The sequence below is a fragment of the Vanacampus margaritifer genome, chromosome 15 (assembly GCF_051991255.1).
Source record: "Vanacampus margaritifer isolate UIUO_Vmar chromosome 15, RoL_Vmar_1.0, whole genome shotgun sequence".
Taxonomy (NCBI): domain Eukaryota; kingdom Metazoa; phylum Chordata; class Actinopteri; order Syngnathiformes; family Syngnathidae; genus Vanacampus; species Vanacampus margaritifer.
The window spans coordinates 6,179,718-6,201,756 of NC_135446.1; the positions used below are offsets into that span (position 1 = coordinate 6,179,718).

The window sequence follows — 22,039 nt, forward strand, 5'->3', positions numbered from 1 at the left end:
CAGGCCGCATCCAAAACAAATGAAGACAGCCGACGTCACCACCAATCAGACTAAACTAAATGTACCATATCTATAAAACCGTCGCAGCACAAACAAAAAATTTAACTGCACAAACCAGCACTAACGCAGCACAAACGATTGGCACCGTTTTGGGTGCATTTCGAAGGAAATGGGGGGCTGGATGACATCATCATAAATTAAATATGCCATATCTATAAAACCGTCGCAGCACAAGCAAAAATGGTAACTGCACAAACCAGCACTAACACAGCACAAACAATTGGACCCATTTCGGGTCTGTTTCTTAATAGATGGGGGGCTGGGTGAACTCTGGATGACCTAAAAAATAATTTATATTAACTGCAAAACAGTAATAGCAAAAGCCAAACTTTTTATGGCACAAACCAGCACAAACGCAGCACAAACAAAAGAGACTATTTCCAGCAAATTTTGCATGGTGACAATTTTGGAGGTACAAGGTTTTGGCCCAATGCCAGTGATATATAGTTAAAAATGTCAAAATCTATATTTCGAAAAAACAAAACAGGAAGATCAACGTTGGTGGGGTTGAAGACAAACATTACAATGACATCAACAAGCTCCTTGGGGCGTTAATGTGATGTCTTTAGAAGTCTTGTAAACAGCATCATAAATAAGTAACAAGGACAAACAGAGGCTTGTCTTAATACACTAACATTAAAACCAAGTTCCAAACTGCTGCTAATACAGTGAGAAAATCATCAGTAAGAGTAAAAAAACTCAACTTTAAAGCTATTGTGGCTTTTGTTGGCTTCCTTTCGACACCTGCCTTGTGTCAGAATAAATGGGACCCTGCCAGGAGTCTGCGTCTCCTCAATGGGACATTAATCTGCTACTAGTGAGTGGGCCGCGGATGCTGGAGTAACCAGGCACTGATATATGGTGGGTTTTAAACCAAGCACTGCTACTGCCAATGGACGATGGAGTTTATTCAGCTGACGACAGTATAAAACAGAATCCAATGGAAAAAGATTCAAAGCGAATGAAACACAAACAAACTCCGCTAAGGACGAAAAATGAAACTCTTTGAGGGCTGTATGTTTTTGTCTCATAACCAGGCAACAAAAAGTATCCGAAGAATGCACAGAAGCCACCGAGATGGCACAAAGGGCTCAAATGAATATGAGGTCATTCCAAGACATGCTGGAAAAGTGAAAATTCTGACAACATTCGCGACATACTTCCTGTAAAAGCCACCTTTCAGACACAGTGGATGGGAAGAAAAAGAGACACAAGCGGCCGGATGATTTATGTCGCCGCAGAGTCAAACCACACAGGAAGAACATCTTCCCATCATACCTTACATGGAAACATACATAAGACTGAAGCATGATGCAATGAGTCACAAACACTGGAGGAACTCGTAAACATGACAGCTGAGTGCAAACCTGCAAAAGAAGAAAGTCATTTGCACGGAGGACATATTTGTTTAAATGTCCCCAAAATGTCATAAATCTTCATCTCTTCTTGTCTTGTTTTAACACACGTCACTAAATCACATGGTGGAATGCCATTTTTTTCCTCTTTTTTGTGCTGCGAGGCTGCTTTTCAAGGGTATTACGTGACAAGGTATTTTTCAAAATAAGGGGCTGCATTCCTTGAGAGAGATAGGAGGGGATTAAGGGGCGGTTTGGACCCAGGATGGGGTGGTGGGGGCGAGCAAGATGACTGGACCGAGAGGCGCTATTGCTCAAAGTGGGCGTAGCGAATGATCCCAAGACGCTGTTTGGAGTTTGCTTGGATTGACAATAGTGACATCATTCTATAGAATTACACACAAAAATCCAGTTTGTCACACTTTCTCCGTCAACGTACATTGCGCTGCTCATTCTGGTGTACACCTTGGCCCCCTGGGGGCAGTATGAAGACACAGCTCCTCTCGATTCTCAGTCAGTAATATTTGTCACTATGCACAATGCACAGAGAATAAAGAATATGTGCCTGTGAATATCATTATCAGGGGTGTCAATATTAGTGCGTTCAATTTAGTTAATTTAATGTTCCTTTAACAGCACTGGTTTTTTAAACGTGCGATTAATAACCGCCCCTTACATGGAAAGCCTGTACTGTAATTCCAGTCGCAATGCAACACGTCCACGTCAACATTTAGCAGTAATAAATGTAATAATAATGCACATATTTGTGGAGACTGGGGTTATGTTGTATTTTACAATTTTAAAAATGTGCAGAATTTCACAAGTTACTTCATGTTAGAGATTAGATAGCTCTAGGAAAAGAAAAATGCACTGAGCTGTCATCAATGTCTTACAAATGCAATTATGCCATCTAGTGGTAGAAAAATGACCTCAACACAAATCAATGTTTTTTTTACAGTACAGTACATCTTTTTAATTTTAACTATTAAACTATCAATGACTAAAAGATGAAGCCATATTTCTATTAGTTCAACATTATTTTTCACCTTTATGTTAACAAGAGTATAAAAACTTTAACTTTATTGCACATTTAGAACAGATATAAAATTCAAAGTCATGTGATTGATTACGATTGAAAATTTCAATAGTCTGACACCCTAAATTATTATATAATCTGCCAACATCCAACATGTGTTCCTGGATTGTTTGTGGTCACACAATCTCACACAATCATCTATACAGTACATTCATCTGTACATACATATGTATATATATATATATATATATATATATACATATATAATGTATATAGATGCAGAAAAATATGTATGATTACAGTGCAGTCATCAGGAATCTTGCACGATAACGAATGAATACAAATACCACCACACTTCTCGGCCGCATCCCTCGTTTGTGTCCTGCCCCGTGATGCATGCCATTCCCATCTATTCCCGTCATAGCACAATAGACACTATCTAGTGAAAACAGAGTGCAGCCCAAAATGAATTGAATGGGCCGATAAGTTCTTTGAATGACATTGAACCGCATTGAACTACGTGACTTGTGTGCTGCATAAGAGCGAGCCAGTAAAACTGGCAGCAACACACTTGGGCCAGAAGGAATGTAATAGGAAAGTGACGCTTTTAATGGCAATACTGGACAAGTCAGCAGAAAATTCTGGGGTGTAAACCCATCAAATTCCAAGTAGAGCTCAGCCACCCTGCTTGACAGCGAGAAGCAAAAATGACACACCTTTGTTGAAACAGCTCATCCATTTTGTCTTAGTGAGAAGAGAGCTCACTTCTTCATCCAGAAAACACATTCCAGTCGTGTCATAGCTAAGGTTCCTTTCTGGGCGAAGCTTTATTAGCTCCATAGCAGCTTGTGTGCATGGCTGTGCCGCTTGTTATTAGAATGGCAGGTAGCCAACAAATGTCCTAACAGTGGTCAATGATAACGGTCCTTCTTTAATTGCAGGGTATTCAGATGTCACCCTATACCACAGGTGTGTTTTTTCTACTCATTGTTCCAGACAGTTTTGTGGACAAAGTGACCAGCAGTGCAAGGACTGGATACCCCCACATTCACATTTATGGATGAAATTCCATTAGAAATAACAAAGCTCTCTTTCTCTGCCTTTTGTATCTTCTGCCCGAAAACTCGGAGGCCAGTGAGTTCATGTCATTCAACGGCCGACTGAGGCGCGTCACACAATTTCGCTGGTGCCATTTCATCACTAATATGTGTGTGCTAATTTTAGACTACAGCCTATTAACTCTTTGACTGCCAGACGTTTTCAAAAACGGGTTGTCGCCAGTGCCAGCCGATTTAAGCATTTTGAGTGATCTTTCAAGGTCCACAGAAAATGTTGTGTTTGGACTATGGAAACACACATACTACCAAATGAAAGATTGGACTCTCAGCTTTCATCAGAAAAAAAAAGTTTGGTTCTACCTTATTCCGTTCTTCAGTAATCAACAATAGAAAATGGTTACTTTCACCGAAATTCTCTCTTTTGAAACAAAAAACGGAGAAAAAGAGCTTTTTGTGAAACGATGTTATTTCATGCACTCTAGTGAATTGTACACTTCTTTTTGTCCATGAATGATGCCACAAACACCTAAATAGTGCTTTACTTCTGTAAAACGCTTTCACCAACAATGAAAAAGTGTTTTTTGATTGCAAAATACGTTTATTTCCATTCAACAGTGTAACAATTTGACAAAACAATTTCGCAAACTATTTACAAATGTGTGCAACTGTGGTACTATTTACAATTATGTGGATGTTTCAAATACAGTTTTTCCTTTTGTAACGCTCTCCTGCGTGCAAGGAGACGCCAGGACTCGCACATCAGTTTACTTTCACTTTCACATTGGTCCGTTTTGCGTGCAAACGTTACACTTTCTTGACGGCCTTTTTTTCCGGGAAATAAAAAGCAAGTAGCAGACTGTACACACTTCCTCCGATGAATATGCATTGGACTCGGGGCACTCTCCGTCGTCCGATCGAACGTCCGCCTGCGCGTGCTCGGTTGCGCTCCGCGTTACGACACCGTCATAGCCGCCGCGTCAGCGGTTCCAATTTCGCCGTCAAGCTCGGATTCACCTTCATCATCATGGATATCAATGTACTATTTTAGCGTTGGTCGATGCCTTTCGTCTTGTAAGTGTAGAGCTGCTTGCAAACGCTCGCCATTGCCCGTTCCCTCCTCCATCTAGCTCCATCTAACGTCTTCTACTGCCGCGTCAATGCTTTCCAACCACGGAGTCACCATCATCTTCATCATCGATGATGATGATCGTCATCAACAATGTGCTTTTTTAGCGATGCTTTTGGTCTTTGAAAAAAACGGCTCTGGCGTTAGCTCCTCGCGACCGGCCGCCATTTTTCCTTTGTTTTCCATTCTGATCTCCTGCTCAACGCTCTAGCTCCGCCTCTACTGACGCCCACCCGATCTTGTCAAAAGAGAGTCATCGCTGCCCTCTAGGGGCCAAAAATAGTCATTAGGCTCAAGAAACCTGCTTGAAACTTTCAGGAGAGCTCCGCAAGCCTTCACAGCACCCGTTTCAAAAAAAAAAAAAAAAAAAATGGGAGGACGTTTTTTAACGTCTTTGGCGCTCCTCCGTAGGTTTTTGCAGAACGTCATTTAACGTCTTTGGCAGTAAAAGAGTTAAGACCATGGAATGCCCAATCATCTTTAAATTCCATTAGCATGATGTGGTATTTACCATTAAATTGAGGATAAAATTCAGCTTTAGAGGTTAATATATGTACGGTATTTAAGCCTACTAATTCCTAAATTTATTGGAATAACACGTATCTCAGACAACCGTGAAATTGTAAATAATTGAGCGCCGCTCTTCGGAGGCTGCTCGCTCCGCCGAGGTTGTTGCTGGCACTTTTTTAGCTGATGGCATAACTGGAAATGAGATTTAGTTCACAAAGCAGCACAGCTAAATGGTAAGAAAACCAAAAGTGTAGTTCAGCCCCCCTCCGAGCTGTATCCACGGGGGGGTTAGTCCATCTCACCAAAGTGCCGTCTCCGTCTGGGTTAATTTCGCTCTCAAACGCACGCGGGTGCATGCCAGAACTGTCTTAAACACATACACAGGCACCTTGACGCATACATATTCCTCTCCAACCACCACCCACCTTGTGTTTATGTTGACTGACTGCTATTTCATTTCAGGCCAATCCGGATCCTCAGTGCCCAGTTTGGCTTGGCCGGTGTACCATTACTGGTCATTATTATGTCTAACCTGGACTAATAAGGCTCCATTTTCCAAGCTGCTCTCCCAGGTGGCTGTCACAGGGCTGAGTGGCGATGTCGGAATCACAATCTAACTCAGGCACACTCAGAAAATAAATGGGATGCAAGCCAGATAGAGAAAACATTGTTGAGTTGTGGGTGCGAGTGCATTGGGGAAAAAAATAAAATAAATCAAATTACTTTTAATGAGGCTACTAATTTCCCACGATTGCGCTCTATTGTATGTGTGCCCTCTTCAACATGCAATCCAATGAACCTTGAATAAAAAGCTGAAAGCAACCTCCATTACCCGAGCTGAGTCCAAAAACAACAATATGCTAATGAGTATTTTTCAATCAAGCCAATAGAGAAGTAGAGTACCGATAAACTAGTCAAACTGCAGTGTCCGTATTTGCTTTGGACTGATGCTGGGACTTTTTGAGCTGATACCAAATATTTTAGGTCGTTAATAGCGACAGAGCAATTACATGGCGATTTGGATAGAGGTCATACACAACTTGTCTCGACTTCAACCCGTTTATATGTTTTAAATCTCCTTTGCGTGACATGTGCCATCTTTAATCTGAAGAGAAGAAGCCACTAGTCTAAATGCGGCGGCTAATTAATCCTTACCTCTGTTCTGTTAAGACGTCATGCTCAATTTGTGTACAAGCGATGAGTACCGGGTAAATACACTCTGACCTTGTTATTCCTGAAGAGCACACTGTGGATGGGAGCCACAAATGAGGGACAAGGTCTTTATTGGATTTGTTAATCACAGAATTCATTTGTTTTTTTGTGTGCTTCTGGCTTGTTGAAAATCTGAGTGGACAGAAGCCTTAAAGCCGAAGCGTGAGCCACCGAGTGGGTTAAACTACATTAGGGCACATCATATGAATCAGCCCTTCGTTTAATAAGTACCATTTGGCTGTCACCTCAGTGGCTATAGAGCCGCTCTATTACAGTAAAGCCCCTCCGGTCCAGGGCTTGGGTTATTCAATAAAACCTGACTGAGTGTTTCTTCCAATCACCACTGGCAGGCCTCTGATGAGGTAAAGAGATCTCCCACGCCAACCTCAGCCTTTGCACAGCACCGTCTGATTAAAATGGTTTTCTGAAACCATATTTTTGTTCTCCCTGCGCCCTTGCCAGACATGAGAATAGAATGCAGGGAGACAAAATACAAATGATCCAATAGACGGTGAAATTAATCCACAAAAGCCACAAGATCTTATCTGAACAGGACAGAATCCATCCTGAATTTCTTAGAAGCTGAATCCTAAACAGTCCAATGCCCATCATCTGATACATGATGGGCAACCGTAGCTCATTCCATCTATTTTTCCAACAGTGTGCCTACCTTCACTTTATCATCTAGCATTTTTGATAGCAACTTTTACATATGTATGCAAAAAATGCATGACCAGAACTGACTGTGCTGTAATGCAAGTCTTTATCACAATCTGGTTGGCTGCTGCCACAAAAAGGACAAAACCCGACTGCAGCAGACAGTTGGTACCCCCAGACTCACTCTTTTGGGCTTGCACGCTGCAAGGACCAAGATAAGGGCAGGCACAATTCTCTCTGACCCTCCACATCCTGGTCACCACCTCTTTCAGCTCCTTCCGTCTCGTAGATGCTATCAAACTATACACACTAAAACCAGCAGACGTTCAAATAGCTTCTTCCTCTCTTGCCATCAATTCCCTGAACAGCTGACTCGACGTATAGAAGGACTTTCTGCATCATTGCACATTCAAAATTGTATCACAATTACTGAGCAACTGGCCACTTTCAATGATGCAACAATTGTAATTAGAGCACCAATGGTCACTATCTTTGTTGATGACTGCGCATCATTTGCACAACTGTTATTGGTAGAAACTCTCTGTACATTCATGTCAGGTTACTGTCCTACTAGTGTCGCTCATACTGAGCGGAGGCAAATTCTTTATGTGTTTTCACAATCACATACTTGGCCAATAAATATGATTCGGACTGCAATGTTGAAATGCGGCGCTGGTATCCATGACTACATTTACATGCAGGCAATAACCCTTTTAAAACCTGAATATTGGTTTTATAAGGCCATGTAAACACGCACAATAACCCAAATATGCGATCCCTGGGTTACCTTTCATAACTTTGCTCAAATAAACGCATTCGGAATATTTCAATTGAACGGCGCATTGTTTTTCGCTGTGCGCATGCTTTCTATCTTCTTTACGTTTTCTTTGCTTATTTGCATTCGCAATGAATCTCGGTCTTTCTAGTAACGAATTGTATGTGCAGCTATGTCCCACTCACTAAAGGAGCTTCACTTGATTACATTGATTTCTCTGTGGCGTTTTAACGTTATTTTGTGTCTCTACGGCGAAAAACGCCACAGCTTGTGCCTACTATACAAGTATATAAGTCCGTTCTTCTGGCGTGTACCCCGCCGGAAATACTCAAGGCGGTTGTAAACAAACATGACGCTTGCAGCAAAGAACCACACTTCTGGAGCGAGGAGGAAACCGACTACGGTCTTTTATTGACCGTAGAATGTTAAAAGCGGAAAAGACGTTGATTTACATAATTACGTTGTCCGTGCATCACGATCTGAACGGGATATTCCAATCGAACACGAATGAGCATGTAAACGAGAGTAGCTCTCTCCGTCACGCATGTAAACAGGTTACCGAAACCGGAATTCTGGCCTTAACCCGAATGTTGACTGCATGTAAACATAGTCCATGTCTAAAAATCTAAGGAAGGGCTCACTGGGGATTTGCCTGAACACACTCTCCATTTGTTTGGGGTGTTGATGGAAGAATGGCTCTGCTTTTGATCTTCACTCTTAATCACTTTCACCGACCCCCCCGTCCTCGTCTCAACAGGGCAGTGACACGTGAAGTGGAAAGTAATGGCAACAGCGGAGTGTCTCCGCCGCCAACCCTGTCGGTAAAGCATTCCTGAGCGATCCTCGGAGGCTCGTATGCAAATCTATGTGAGTATGCTTCTGATTAGGAGGTACAAAAGACTACACTCTATAAATGTGCTCTTAAAACAATTACCACTACTCCTGACTGCAACTCGGCATGGACCCCAGCTGCTTTACGTATTGGAGACGTACAATACATGCATTGACACCACAAAGTCTGTCCATTCCTTGAATCCTTCCGGTGTAAGACCTTACACCGACAGGACTGACAATTTTACATTCATATATTCACATTCCAGATTTGTGCTGAACTAATAATAGGAATGTCATCAATATGCCCAGCGGCTTGCCTCAAACTCTCTGAAATAACAACAACAACCTACAGTATATTCAAACTTGGGCTGAGTCAAACTTTGCACAGACTTCCCACTCAAGTCAGGTTTCTCTGTTGTTAGTACAGTTATACAGGAAATGAGGAAGATGCCTTGGTTTGTACCAATGTTTTCCGGTAAACAAAGAATAGTATTTCTTGTGGCTGGGCAATGAACCAACAAAATTAACACCATTAACACCATAAGTCACCCAAGACCCTCTTACCATCCTAATTGCACTAATCGGCTCTTCCTGAGTGTTTAAGGAAATATGATAACGTTTGCAAATCCATCATGATAGTGTCATATTTGTTTAGGTTGGTTAAAGCGCAAAAGAGAATTCAAAATGCTCTCATTTTTGAAGTTCTTCCAAGGTACACAAGCAGACGTAAAAGTCTGCTTCATGTGCATATCCATTTAAGGACAGGGTGATTGTTTTTATGTGTATGATGTCACTCCTCGCCGCCGTTGGACAAATCTCATGCGTTATGGCGGCCGTCCAACATGTAGTTCACGCTAGCCAAGCAAACACACACACACACACACACAGACACACACACAGACACACACATAACCTCCGTAAGCCACCAGCACAAATCCAGCAAGCCTATTAGTGACCCACACAGTGGCCTGTCTGTCCCTAACCCCTCCAGCGGTCTTTTTTTTCCTTGTGCGACTCAGAGCAGTTAACCTTGCTCGCTGTGTAAACACATGACCACACTGATCATGTGTTTATACTCAAAGGTATTTTTCACACACACATCCCTGAGATTTACCTCATCCTATTACAATCCACACTCTTTAAATTCCCCATCATTCCTAAAATATGGGGTTTAAAACATTAATGACAGTAGTGTTACTTTCGTTAATGACAAATAAAGAAAAAATATTTTCGTCAACACACATTTTTCCCCCGACGAAAACTAGACTAGACTAGACTAGACCTAATTACTAAACAATAACTAAATCAGTATGCATTTCCATCAACTAATGAAGACAAGACGAAAATGTATTTCGTTCAATAAAAACTGGACTAAAATCTATGGACATTTTAGTTCATAAACAAAGACGAGAGGTAAATATGATTTAGTAAAATGCTGTCCCTGCTAATCTGTCACTGTGACACTGTCATGTGCCACACACCCTTTCAAATTTGCAGCTAGCTAACACATGGGACAGACAAAGAAGTGGATTCACTTGAAGGGTTAAAAAAGGAAGTAAATTATAGTTATAACGTAACATTAATCCAACGGCTATAACGTTCCAACAATAATGTTAATCCGGCCGCTAACTAATGCTGGCTAATTTACTAGCTCATAGCATGGAGCCATCGTAACCACTTGTTGATATACTGCAATTGTGTGTCAAGTTTTTGTTAAAAAAGATGAGAGAATTTTTTATGTAAAATAGTTTTTGATCTGAAATGTTCACCACGTGCCTGGGACAGACAAGGAAGTGGATTCACTTGAAGGGTTGAAAAAGGAAGTAAATTATAGTTATAACGTAACATTAATCCAACGGCTATAACGTTCCAACAATAATGGTAATCCGACCGCTAACTAATGCTGGCTAACTTACTAGCTCATAGCATGGAGCCATCGTAACCACTTGTTGATATACTGTAATTGTGTGTCAAGTTTTTGTTAAAAAAGATGATAATTTTTTTTATGTAAAATAGTTTTAGATCTGAAATGTTCACCACGTGCCTCTACCATTGAATGTGATTGAAACTGGACTAAAAAAGACTAAATTTAAAAACGGCGGACAAAATTAATACTTAATGACAGATTGGCCAAACGTGTTTGGTTATGGGAGGCTGGAGGGAGAATGATTAGAAAATACAAGGAAATATCCATGTACAGAATGACATATATAGCATTTGTTCTTAAGCGGAGTATGAGAGTTTAAAAAGCAAAGGTTGTAATGGTGGGGAAGGAGAGGAATGGCGGGAGTAAGTTGCTTCCACAAAGTAGAGCCGTGCACGTCTGTGGTCCCGCTGGGAGGATGCAAAAGGAAAGCACAAGGCCAATCAGCTAACAGAGACATTTCCTGTGCTCGTTTTATCAGATGAGAAGAAGCCCAAAGGCTAACTGTTCCTGTCGAAAACACTGTACATTTCTCCCAATAACCTGCTTTGGGGAATGAATTTGCATCATTGCGGGATGACATCAGAAGCGGCGCTTTGGAGAACTGACCTCACTCTCAATCAATCATCCACAAAAATGCCATGAAATGTGAGGAAGAAAGTATTTTATCTTTTAAGATACAAAGCAACGCTGCCTTGCTAAGATTAAAAACCATCACCTAGTAAAAAACAAAAAACATAAAAAAGGATTACAAATGTCTTTGAAACTTGGCAACTGGCGGCGAACATGCCAGTTACCAATTCCGACATGGCATGCTGCTTATTAGGCAATCTGGCTCGGAGTGATAGCGTTTTAAAGGCAGAAAAACGACATGGATGAAAGGTCGCTAGTATTTTCAGAGTGTGGCTAAAGCCTGCGGAAAGTCAAGCCTCTCAGGCCTACCTGATGGTTGGTTCAGGCCTAAGAACAAAAGTGTTCGTCTATTCCAAAATAATTTTCTTCAAAATGTAGTTCGATTAAATGATAAATGGTACTTCATTATAGCGCTTTTCAACCTTACACGGCCCTTAAAGCGCTTTATATTCGACTACTCATTCACCTACGGATGACGCAGCATCAGGAGCAACAGGGGGCTCATTATCTTACTCAAGGACACTTTGATGTGGTCACAATGGCATGAGATCGAATTTACACGACCACTCTACCACTGAGCCACGCCGCCTCCAAATGGTTAGTTGTGCACTAACAGGCCAGACTCAGCTTGACGAAACACGGGGACTGAAATGATTCAGCATTCTCCTTCACCCAAGAGACAGCACAAGTCCAATTGCAGAAACATATCAGATGATCCAACGGCTGCGTGGATGCTCACCAATTGAACTGCGCCACGTCAGCTTGGCTGCGTTATGACGAGAAACAAATACAACGCTAAATTACGCTAAGGGAAATGTCATGGCAAGGGAGGGGCGACAGTGGTCTCAAATCTCAAATTTCTATATCACAAACATCTGCAGAGCACTTACGGTGTATTTTCCACGACCTAACTAAACACGGTCTAGTGTTTCATGCCCTCGTGTGATTTCACTAGCAATTAGGCAGTGCGGCCGCTTTCACTTGTTACCCAGCGAAGAGTTAAGATTTCTTTTTCCTATTCCAGCTCTGTCTGTGGGTCCAAACAGTGTGGTTCTGGTTGCAGAGCATTCAAATGACATGCTATCCAATTCTGAAGGGGGGGGAGAGAATAGCCACAGACCCCATAAGCTTCTTGTCAAATCTCAATCACACTCACAAACCTCGCCTAAAGTGCATCTGGCTGGATGATTTTGAAAATAATCTAATTCTGATAGTTTTTCCCCTCAATACAGTAATGTGATTTAATATCCAATTCTTTTTTTAAAGGTCCTCTCCCTGTTGTTTTCTTCTTCTAACAAACAAGCAACAAATGAATCAGTATTGCAATAAAAATCATCTTATCTTTTAGACATTTTTGGTCTAATAGATTAGCCTGATGCTAAAATAAAGACAAATGAACCATCAATTAATATGAGACATTTTGTAAATTCCGTAACGCTGGTCAACAGCCATTTTTATTCAGCGATGGCTTTGTGTCCTTAATTGTATTTTTCTCACTTATTTAAAAAAAAACTACTTTTTTTATAATATATTTATTCCTAATAATAAATATATTACTATATTACATATTATATTTGTGTTTATTATTATTATTATCAAGAAAACCTCATTTCAAATCAGCGCAAAAAAAAAAGTATCTAGAAAACTTTACTTGCATCTCTGATGAAAGATTCAGTAAAACATTGTTAACAAGTGTAATTTAACTCATTCCCTCGCAGCCATTTTCACTGAAGCAACCCACTTTGCACCCAGCTGTTTAACTGGATTTTGACTACCAAAAGAAAGATTATAATCTCTTCTTTCATCAGGAAAAAATATATATTTGTATCTGTTTGCAGCAGTTAGCATTAGAATATAGCTAAGTTTAGTCATTATTCACAAACCTGTTCAAAACAGTGGGGAAAAGAGCTTGTTGCAACATGGCCCTGGTTGATCGCTTATACTCTGTTGCCACCTGCTGGCCGTTTTTGTAAAAACTACCATTGCTCCAAGCGACCTCTTCAGGTCAGAAGCTGCATCAAAGCTTTCAATATGCTCTAGCATAAAAAACGTATAAATACATTTTGGGACCATGGCAATATTTAAAATAGAACGTTTTTATACGATTTTCAGAGCAAATGAGTTAAACACTTCTGTGGCTGAATCATTTTGACATTTCATGTTTCATGAAACAATGATATGTAAACATTCTTCAACATCACTTTTTAACACTGAACATAGGGCTGCTCGATTATGAAGAAAATATTAATCACGATTAATTTTGTAATAATTCATCGTTTATTATACAAAACAAGAAAATGTTTAAACGTAAAAAATATTAAGACAAATACATTTCTTTGAAACACTATAATTTTTGGACCAAACAAGATTTATTAAATTTGTCATTTTAAAATTAAAAACAGGTGCAAATATATAAATTTAAACAAATCAAAATTAGTATTAATAATCTTTCCTTTTTGTTAACGATTATGCAGATGGAGTGTAATAATTTAAATTGTAATTGAATTTGATTAATTGCACATCCCTAACATATACACTACATATAAAACCTACCAATCGACCAAAATGAAACTCAGTTGTTGTTTTTTCCAAATTGCATTCTACTACATAGTGATTTGAATTTGATTAATTGTTCAGTCCTCCATTTATCACAAAGCATGAACATTCTCAAGAGAAACACTCCGCATTGAAAGGAGGTGCAGGTGAAAGGTTAAAAAGGGCAAAAGAGACAGGAAACATATTTTACATAGTTTCATACTGCGAAGAAACCGGGCTAATAGTGCTGGCACCTGCTGCCAGGAATCAACGTATGCTTGGCTACTACATCTGCATGCAGTGACTGGAAGCTGGATTTGGGAAGAACATATTGTACATTAAAAATCTATTTTCCATCCTATCCCACTTGAGTTGGCAGCTGCTGCTCAGTGGTGGTAAGAAACGGCAGATTCCTTCTTTGGAACTCGATACACTGCTGTATTAAGGGGCTCTGGTATCAAACTTGCATGCATGCACTGCACGTGTGGACGCATGTCGATGATGACGTTAATGAGGCGGACGGGGTCACCGGATCCGTATTGTTTTTTCTTCCTCTTTTTTTTTTTTAAACTTTAATCAGAGTGAGCATGCTTTCGAGCCAGGGAGTCAGCGTACAGTAACCGGAGGCCTTCAACCACACATTGCAAGTCCAGACTCCGGAAATGCATGGCAATGTTCCCTACATCCTGCCTGCCCGGTCCAAACGCCAACACAGCCAAAGCCCTGTTATCACCCTGTGCAATTACCTCCACACTGACAATTACACAATCCTGCTGTGCACGCCTCATTATACTGTAAAACATTATGGGCAAAGGGACCCCAAATTTTACTAGATTTTTCCTTGTGCACCTGGTTGATGATGTAATGTCGGAAGGTAGAGCCAAGCAAGGTGCCAAGAGTTCAACTCTAGTCCAGGCTCAATGGCCGGACTGGTTTGGTTGACAGCGTCATCCTTTAGTTTGGAATCCTAACACATTTCCTATCTTCAGACACTTCATTAGGTACACCTACACAAACCAATGAGATCCAATACAAGAGCTGCATTAACAATTCCGCTCTGACAAAAGATGATGCACTGTCAGAGAGATATTAATTGGATTTATTTTTGTGGTTGGAATTTGCAGCGGTGGCAAAATATTAGAAACAGCTGCCAGTATGATGCAATGCAGTTCTTCGTCACTGCAATCCAATAATAAATACATAATTGTACGACGTGCTCCTGTTGGAATTTTTTGGAGTGGATTGAGGTAGTAAAACTCAGAAAGAAACACAACACTATAATTTTATAATAGTTTCTGCAATGATAACGATTTACTAATTCATTAACTTTACCTTTGATTTACCATAGGCCTACCCTGTAAGAACAGTTAATTACGTAAATTACATGTGATATTGTTTACTGTAGGGCGGGGTTTAAAAAATGTAATAATCAATTTTGAATCGATTTTCCTTTTCGAACCTGAATCGATTATTTTAATATCTCTTTTCCCCATAAATTTATAAGAAAATATAATGAAAAGGCCAAGTGTTTTTTTGTATTTTATTGTTTTCTTGACATTTACTTTGAAGTGAATCTGGGGAAAAAAATTGAAATTGAATTGAACTGACAACTCATATTTAAATTGCAATATTGTGAGGCGGAGGGGGGGTCACTGACTTGCTTTGGAGTGTGCAAGTGTACCTAATCTAATGTTGGGTTATATCATCCTCAAGAAATTTGCCAACGTCTGAAATCACACAACTGCATCGTCAGCTCCTCCCTCTCATCAAATACTTTCATTTTCAATCACTGTCCCGCCTTTGGCCTAAAAAGCAAAAAAGAGACAAAGACACTATGCAGCTCCCCTCCTCCCCTCCCCATCCATGCATACATTTCACACATATTAGTGTGTGACAAAGCTGCGTTCAAAGACTCGAAGGCCAACTCAAGTTCAGTATGAGTAGGGGGACCAGTTTTGCTTCAGGGGGCGAGGAGATCACAAAAAAAGGTGTTACCTTGAAAACAGATAGTATGCGGGTGTATCTTCTTTTAAATATGATGGTCTTTGCATGTTAGTACCGTATTCTTAAGAGAAAACAGTTTTCAGGATAGCATAATGCTGTTAAAAAAATAAAAATAAAACATTAAGTGACTTTATTGTCCTGACTTTAAAAGTGCGATCAAAATTCCAAACCACGTCACCATTGTTTATTTTTGTATAAATCGGGTGTGAAAATAAAATTCTCAAGCTTCCGTCGTGACTGACAACGTTATGCATAAGCTCATGAAAAGTTAGGAGAGCGCACAAAGGAGGGAGCGGCTAACGGGCCAAACATGCTCCACAAAAATACGCGTAGCACACCGATCCCCTTTGTTTCACAAAGACATGTTTGAATGCGTCACAGTAAGTAGGCAATGGCATGGCCGGGCTCGTTTTGCGTGCGCTTACCTGTGGATCGTAACGGGACATGATCTCTTCAGTCGAGTGTGAGGAGAAGAAGGAGAAGCAGAGAGTCGAGGCAGCCAGACTGATGTTGCTCCACCGCTCCACGCAGCACCGATAGAAGCCCAACTTAAGCCCCGCCCCCTTAAAAAAATAAATAAAGAATACAATGCCAAGTTGGTCAAGTCCGGCGCTGAACTATTTAGCAAATTACACACTTTGTTTCATTCAAACGATAGCAAAACTTTTATTCTGCAGAAAGGAAATGGACTTTAAGCAGTCCTTTACTGCTGCAATTTCTTTTTTTTTTTTACTTCCAGTTTTGTAACTACATAATATTAACTTTACTAATATAACAGCTTTAACGACACGTGTTTAGCAAGTGCTTTGACAGACAGAATTACGTAAACAAAACACAGGAAGATCGTCATCCTCATAGAACGTTTAAAGCAGTAACAAAAAGTATATTTACAGCCATGTGAAAAAAATTAAGAGACCACCATGTTATCTTCAATTTCTTGTTCATTTTAATGTCTAGTAACACGACAAGTGTATCAAGTGACTGACACAAACTAAAACATGGCATGCTAAAAGCACTGTTTTGACAGTACAATGTATATTTATGTAATAATTTGTTAAGTGATTTTGGTTATGAATGAGAAAACCATTGGAAAATGTCTCGATCAGCTCTTGAATTCAACTCTTAAGAACCGTTATTGTTGTCTTTGTGCCGGTTCTCACTCTCTGTAAAGAAATAGGAGATTAACATATATTCCAAAAACAAAAAGACTAAGACTCACTCGCTAGCACAGTTCTGCAAATTGACAATTCAGAACATCCGGCCATTACTGATATTTCCACAATGCAACGTAGGCTAATGCAAATACATTGTGAAAACAAACTGCATATTGTATTGCTTTTGCCTGTGACTAGCATACAAACCATGCAGATTGTTTCAGTAGTCAAATTACATTTCTTCACAATTTGAAAACAAAATAATCCTCACAAATCAAATTACAACGATCCAAAATCCAATGCTCTTCAATGAGCAGAGAGCTTCCTTTCACCAAGTTGACCGCCATTTTGACTTGTGTAAGCACAAAATTGACTACAGAAGGCAAACGTGTGCTTGTGTCAAACTGTTTATTACTCGTTCACAGATTCCTGTGATTTTCCTTTCACACATAAAACAAAAAAACAATATAAAACCAAAGATAATAACTTCTGATAAGAAGCAAATTGTACAACAAAAAAAATGGTATAATGTCGTCCGCTAGCCGAATGCTAACTTAATGCTAAACTATTAGATGCTCTTGTAAACAACTGCTGCTTTAGCACACAGGGATCAGAAGCACATACTAACAGAGCCTTTATGCTTAGTGCTCCGTGAAAAAAAAGACATTTTAAAACTGGTTTGATGCGTACATTGCTTTTAATCACACTGCATCTCTTCTAGTAGACCTCAGTGCTGTCCCCAAAACCCATAAAAAATGTTATCTTAAAAATCTACACTATAACAGAGGCACAATATGATGAAACACAATATAGTGTGGATTCACTGTACTGTATGCTGAAATAATTATGATATTATCTTAATGTATTCACAAATGTACTCAATATTGTGCAAATGTAAGTGCCGTGAGTCTGAAAGCTAACTGGTTGGAATCTCACAGATGAAAAAAAAAAAGCCATCTGACATCAGCTCAAAATAGCATATATGGATCTATTCTGTTGTGAATGAATGAATGCTTTGTTGTTTTCTTTTACTTCAAACATCCATCATTTTGTATGATGACGCTGTAGAATTGAAATCTTCACAGTCGAAAAAACAGTCCACAGCTTCCCGCTATTTGTTACCTGTCAGTCATTTTTCTCAAAGGTGACAAAAACAATAGCTGCACTGTTCTTTTATTCCCTCCCTGTGAATTAACAGCAGCACAGCTTTGTCTTTCCATTAAAAACAATGATGCACTGAACAAAGCCTTGAACTTAAGAGCATTAAGCCACTGGTGCAGAAATGAGCACCATATGCGCCGCCGACGCTCTTTCGCATGTGTCCATTTCAGATAAAGGAAAACAAATATCAATGTGGCATGTTGATTGCGTGCATGTGCGGATGTAATTGCGTGCGCGGTAAAATCCAAAGCCGACGTGCATGAGAAGGAAGAGAAACAAAGACAAGAGGGTTGGGCAATGCTTAGCTCTTCTCATTCCTGAGTAAAATGATGAATTTCAAGATAAACCCGCCATCCATTGTGCAAGTTCTTTCATGACTTTCATCCCAGATCATGTTTGCAAAACTTGGCTCCGAAAACCTTTGTTAGCCTGTTGCCAAATCACCTCATGGTATAATGTGATTGCCAGAAATGATTCTCGGGGTGAGACAAGTTAATGTAAACGTACTATTTAGGAGGGCCGGGTATCGGTTCTAATTTCCTCAATCTATTCGATTTCGGTTCACAAGAGTTCAGTTTGATCTGATTGGGATTTTTTTCCAGATTCAATTCACTTCAGTTCAATGCATTATAGAAAAGGAAAATTGATTCAATATCCACTATTCCATTTTTATGTAGTACATCCAGAGCTCAGGTTTTCAGATACAGAATTGTGCAACTTGATGACTGAAAATGGCCCACATAGTCCATGGAATGTCCAGATTTCTGGACACACACCAAACAGAAACATGACAGTCTGAAGTGTTTTTTCCACGGTTTTCTCACCATTGTCTGAGTCCCCAGATCAGCAAAGGAGTAGTGCTCACTATCACACATTTATACTGTTTTGTGAGCAATATTTGAGAGAAATTGTGATATTGTGTATGTGGAAGAAGTTTTAGATGTTTGAGTTCATCTCATAAAAAAATGGGAGCAAAAGTAGTGTTGCCTGTATATTCTTATTGAGTGTAGATCACTGCATTGGCCCAACAGCAGCGATGACAAACTTTATTACAAATTAGAGTTTGAGGCAGTTTTAAATAAAAGTTTACATGAGATCAACTTTGCACAATTGTTGACACCTGCGCTGGCAAATCCATTTCCTCCTAAGTTGCAAGCGAGTACCAGCTGTTCCGAATTAGCCCTGGTTAGCGCCATGTAGCTCCTGAGGTGACAGGGTGCGCAAACACAACTTGTTGAAACAAATTCAAATACAAATAAAAGTGAAAGTCAATCGTGTAAAAAAACACACACACACACAAAAAATACGATTTGAATCATTTTGTAGCTTCAGTATTGGACTCTGTGATAGATTAACAAAATGCATGAAGTAAATCATGGTTTAATACGTCTAGAACCGAAAAATAATAAAGAAATGCTTTAAAACAAATTGTGCATAATTGTTGGTGATTAAAGCCCACTGTGTTGATAATGTAAACAATTTCTACAGTAGTAGTTAAAATTAACTTAAAATCTGGTAATGCAGATGTTGAAGCCAGAGTTGAATCCCGCTCTCTGCACACGAAGCCATCTATGACCTCTTCCATGGCCAATTTCCACAATGTCAAATGATTGAGTGATTACTTTTACGCAAGGATTAAAAGCCACGCTGTGACCCACTTGGCCGTGGTGGAACTCTGTGACATTTTTTGGGGGGCCCGAGATGGATCCCTGAGGGACGCCATTGCAACAGTGCAGACTGCATGTCCAAGCAAAGCAAAGACAGAATCCGTTGGTTGTTGATATTAACAAAATGTTAAATCCGGTCGGGGAGAATATCAGTCCAAATATTTTAGCTTGATACATTTCATTAAAAAGTGCTTCTTTAAAGGGGAAGTCATATTTTTGACAATAATATGTTCTATGCAGGCCCACTAGTCTAAATATGGTACAGTATTAATATTGTGTTAGTGGAATTTGAGTTAAGCCGCAAAATCCAGCAGTTTTTCCCCATCTCAGGGGGCAGCCATTTTGTCACTTGCTGTCGACTGAAGATGACATCAATGTTATTCAGGTCTCAGGTAACAACCAATCACAGCACAGCTTCAGAAAACAGGTGAGCTCTGATTGGTCGTTGCCTGAGCAACATTGATGTCATCTGCTGTCAACAGCAAGCGGCAAAATGGCCGCCCCCTGAGATGGATAAAAAACGGCTGGATCTTGCTTAATAAGTCATATTCCAAAAATGTAATATTAATCAGAATGCCATGTTTAGACTAGTGAGGTCACATATAACATATTAATGTCAAGAAATGTTTTACGTTGACTTCCACTTTAAGGTGAAACAGAAAATCTAGTGGCATAAAACTTAAGATGTCTTCTTCTGCCCTTATTGCTTAAACAATAATTATCCATTTCCTAACCATAACAACAGAACACATTAATTTCCCCCATTTTTTTTCTCAACTGGCAGCAGCATAATGTCCATGTATGGATCGTTACCACATCCTTAATAACATACAGTATGTATCTCTACCCGACCTAACGAGACTGTTCATGTTGACTTGATGAAATCTGTATATTGCAACCACCGATGGCAAAAAGGATGATTGGAAGCAGATGGATGTCAAAGCATTTCTGATTTTGCAGCGTACCGGATGCAATATGCTGCGAGTCGAACCCGATGAAAAAGATTAGCGCAAATGCAGGGAGCTGCCTTTGATACGCAGGAGTCTTGCAAAGTGGGCTAAGTGAGAGTGGAGACGTCCCCAAGGTTATTAGGTGGGCACCTCCCATTACAGATTTGAAACAAAATGGCCCCAGTGACACCTGCCCCGGCAAAGCTCCTCTTAATCACGGCGTTGCCACATCAACAAGCAGCGAGGGTCTCTCTGGATTATATCTCCGTGGCAAAACTGCTGATATTTGAGAGGCCCATTTAGTGAGCCCAGCCATTTGGACGGTAATATTAGCAGTTTGCGGTCCATTTGTTGCTCGCTTCAACTGAGCGACATACGCAAGACAGTCGACTGCAATCCTTTGAAATGATTTAGACTTGGGAAGGGAAACCGGGGAACTTCAAATATCGAGCGTGCGATGTTTGATATTACCCCTGAAGCCCCATCTGTGTCCAATCAGAGTAAGGTCATTTGTTCAACATGAAGACAAAAAGTAACAGGACACAACAAGATTAGGGAAGATTGGGACATCTCATATTGTTTGGTATTCACATGTCCTGACACAATCTGCCAGAAGGCCTCAACTCAATTTTGTGCTGCTTGACAACACAATCATACACAGTTGGTTTTCTGTGTCATCCTCTACAAGGATTATTATTTTTATTTTTTTTGTGGACACTTCTTGAACGTCCCACTAAGTAAAGGGAGATTGGACTGGTGAAGGGTGATGCTTGGACATCCCCTAGTGGAGACAAAAGTGAACGTTGTAAGTCAGACACCTTGTTGAGTCATCATCTTGACAAAGCAGAACTGGGATGTGCACTAATGTACTCCAAAGAGCTCAAGATTGTGTTCCATATTCCAAGCGACCTTTTATACCATTTGTTTTGCAATCATGAAATTGTCACTACTTGTATGTTCTTATTGTATGTGTTGCTGTTTTGTGTGTAAAGTAGAAGTTGTTTGAAGTTAAATGCCTAATAATTACAGTACTGTAATGTCTATGCTAATGTCTCTTAGCCCGTCTACATTAGTATAAAGACAGTGGACTTAAAAAAAAAAAATACTATACAAATATGAAGCACAAAATAACCACCAATCACGGGTTAATATTGAGGGTGAAATGCTTTTGTAATACACTTTAACTCATTCACTGCCATTGCCAGCTATAGACGTCAAAAATTCAATTGAACTATTTCTTATTAGTTCAACATATTTTTCCATTTTTGTTAACAAGAGTGTGAAAACCTAAATTTTTTTTGTACATTCAGAACAGATATAAAATTTGTGATTAATCGTGAGTTAACTAGTGAAGTCATGCGATTAATTACGATTACAAATTTTTATTA

General features: G+C 39.8%; 1 protein-coding gene across 4 annotated transcripts in view; it reads right to left on the reverse strand.

Moving 5' to 3' along the window:
* Nucleotides 1-16,360, reverse strand: part of cald1a (caldesmon 1a) — a 70,996-nt gene extending 54,636 nt beyond the window's left edge. The window contains exon 1 of one of the 4 annotated variants that reach the window (XR_013288308.1): nt 16,145-16,360. Coding sequence is in view for 3 of the 4 variants with exons in the window: in XM_077543959.1 (XP_077400085.1) it covers nt 16,145-16,165 (21 nt within the window). In the remaining variant the exon portion in view is untranslated. The remainder of the gene's footprint in view (nt 1-16,144) is intronic. The other 3 variants (XM_077543959.1, XM_077543963.1, XM_077543964.1) reach the window with 3 other exon arrangements.
* Nucleotides 16,361-22,039: the final 5,679 nt, after the last annotated feature.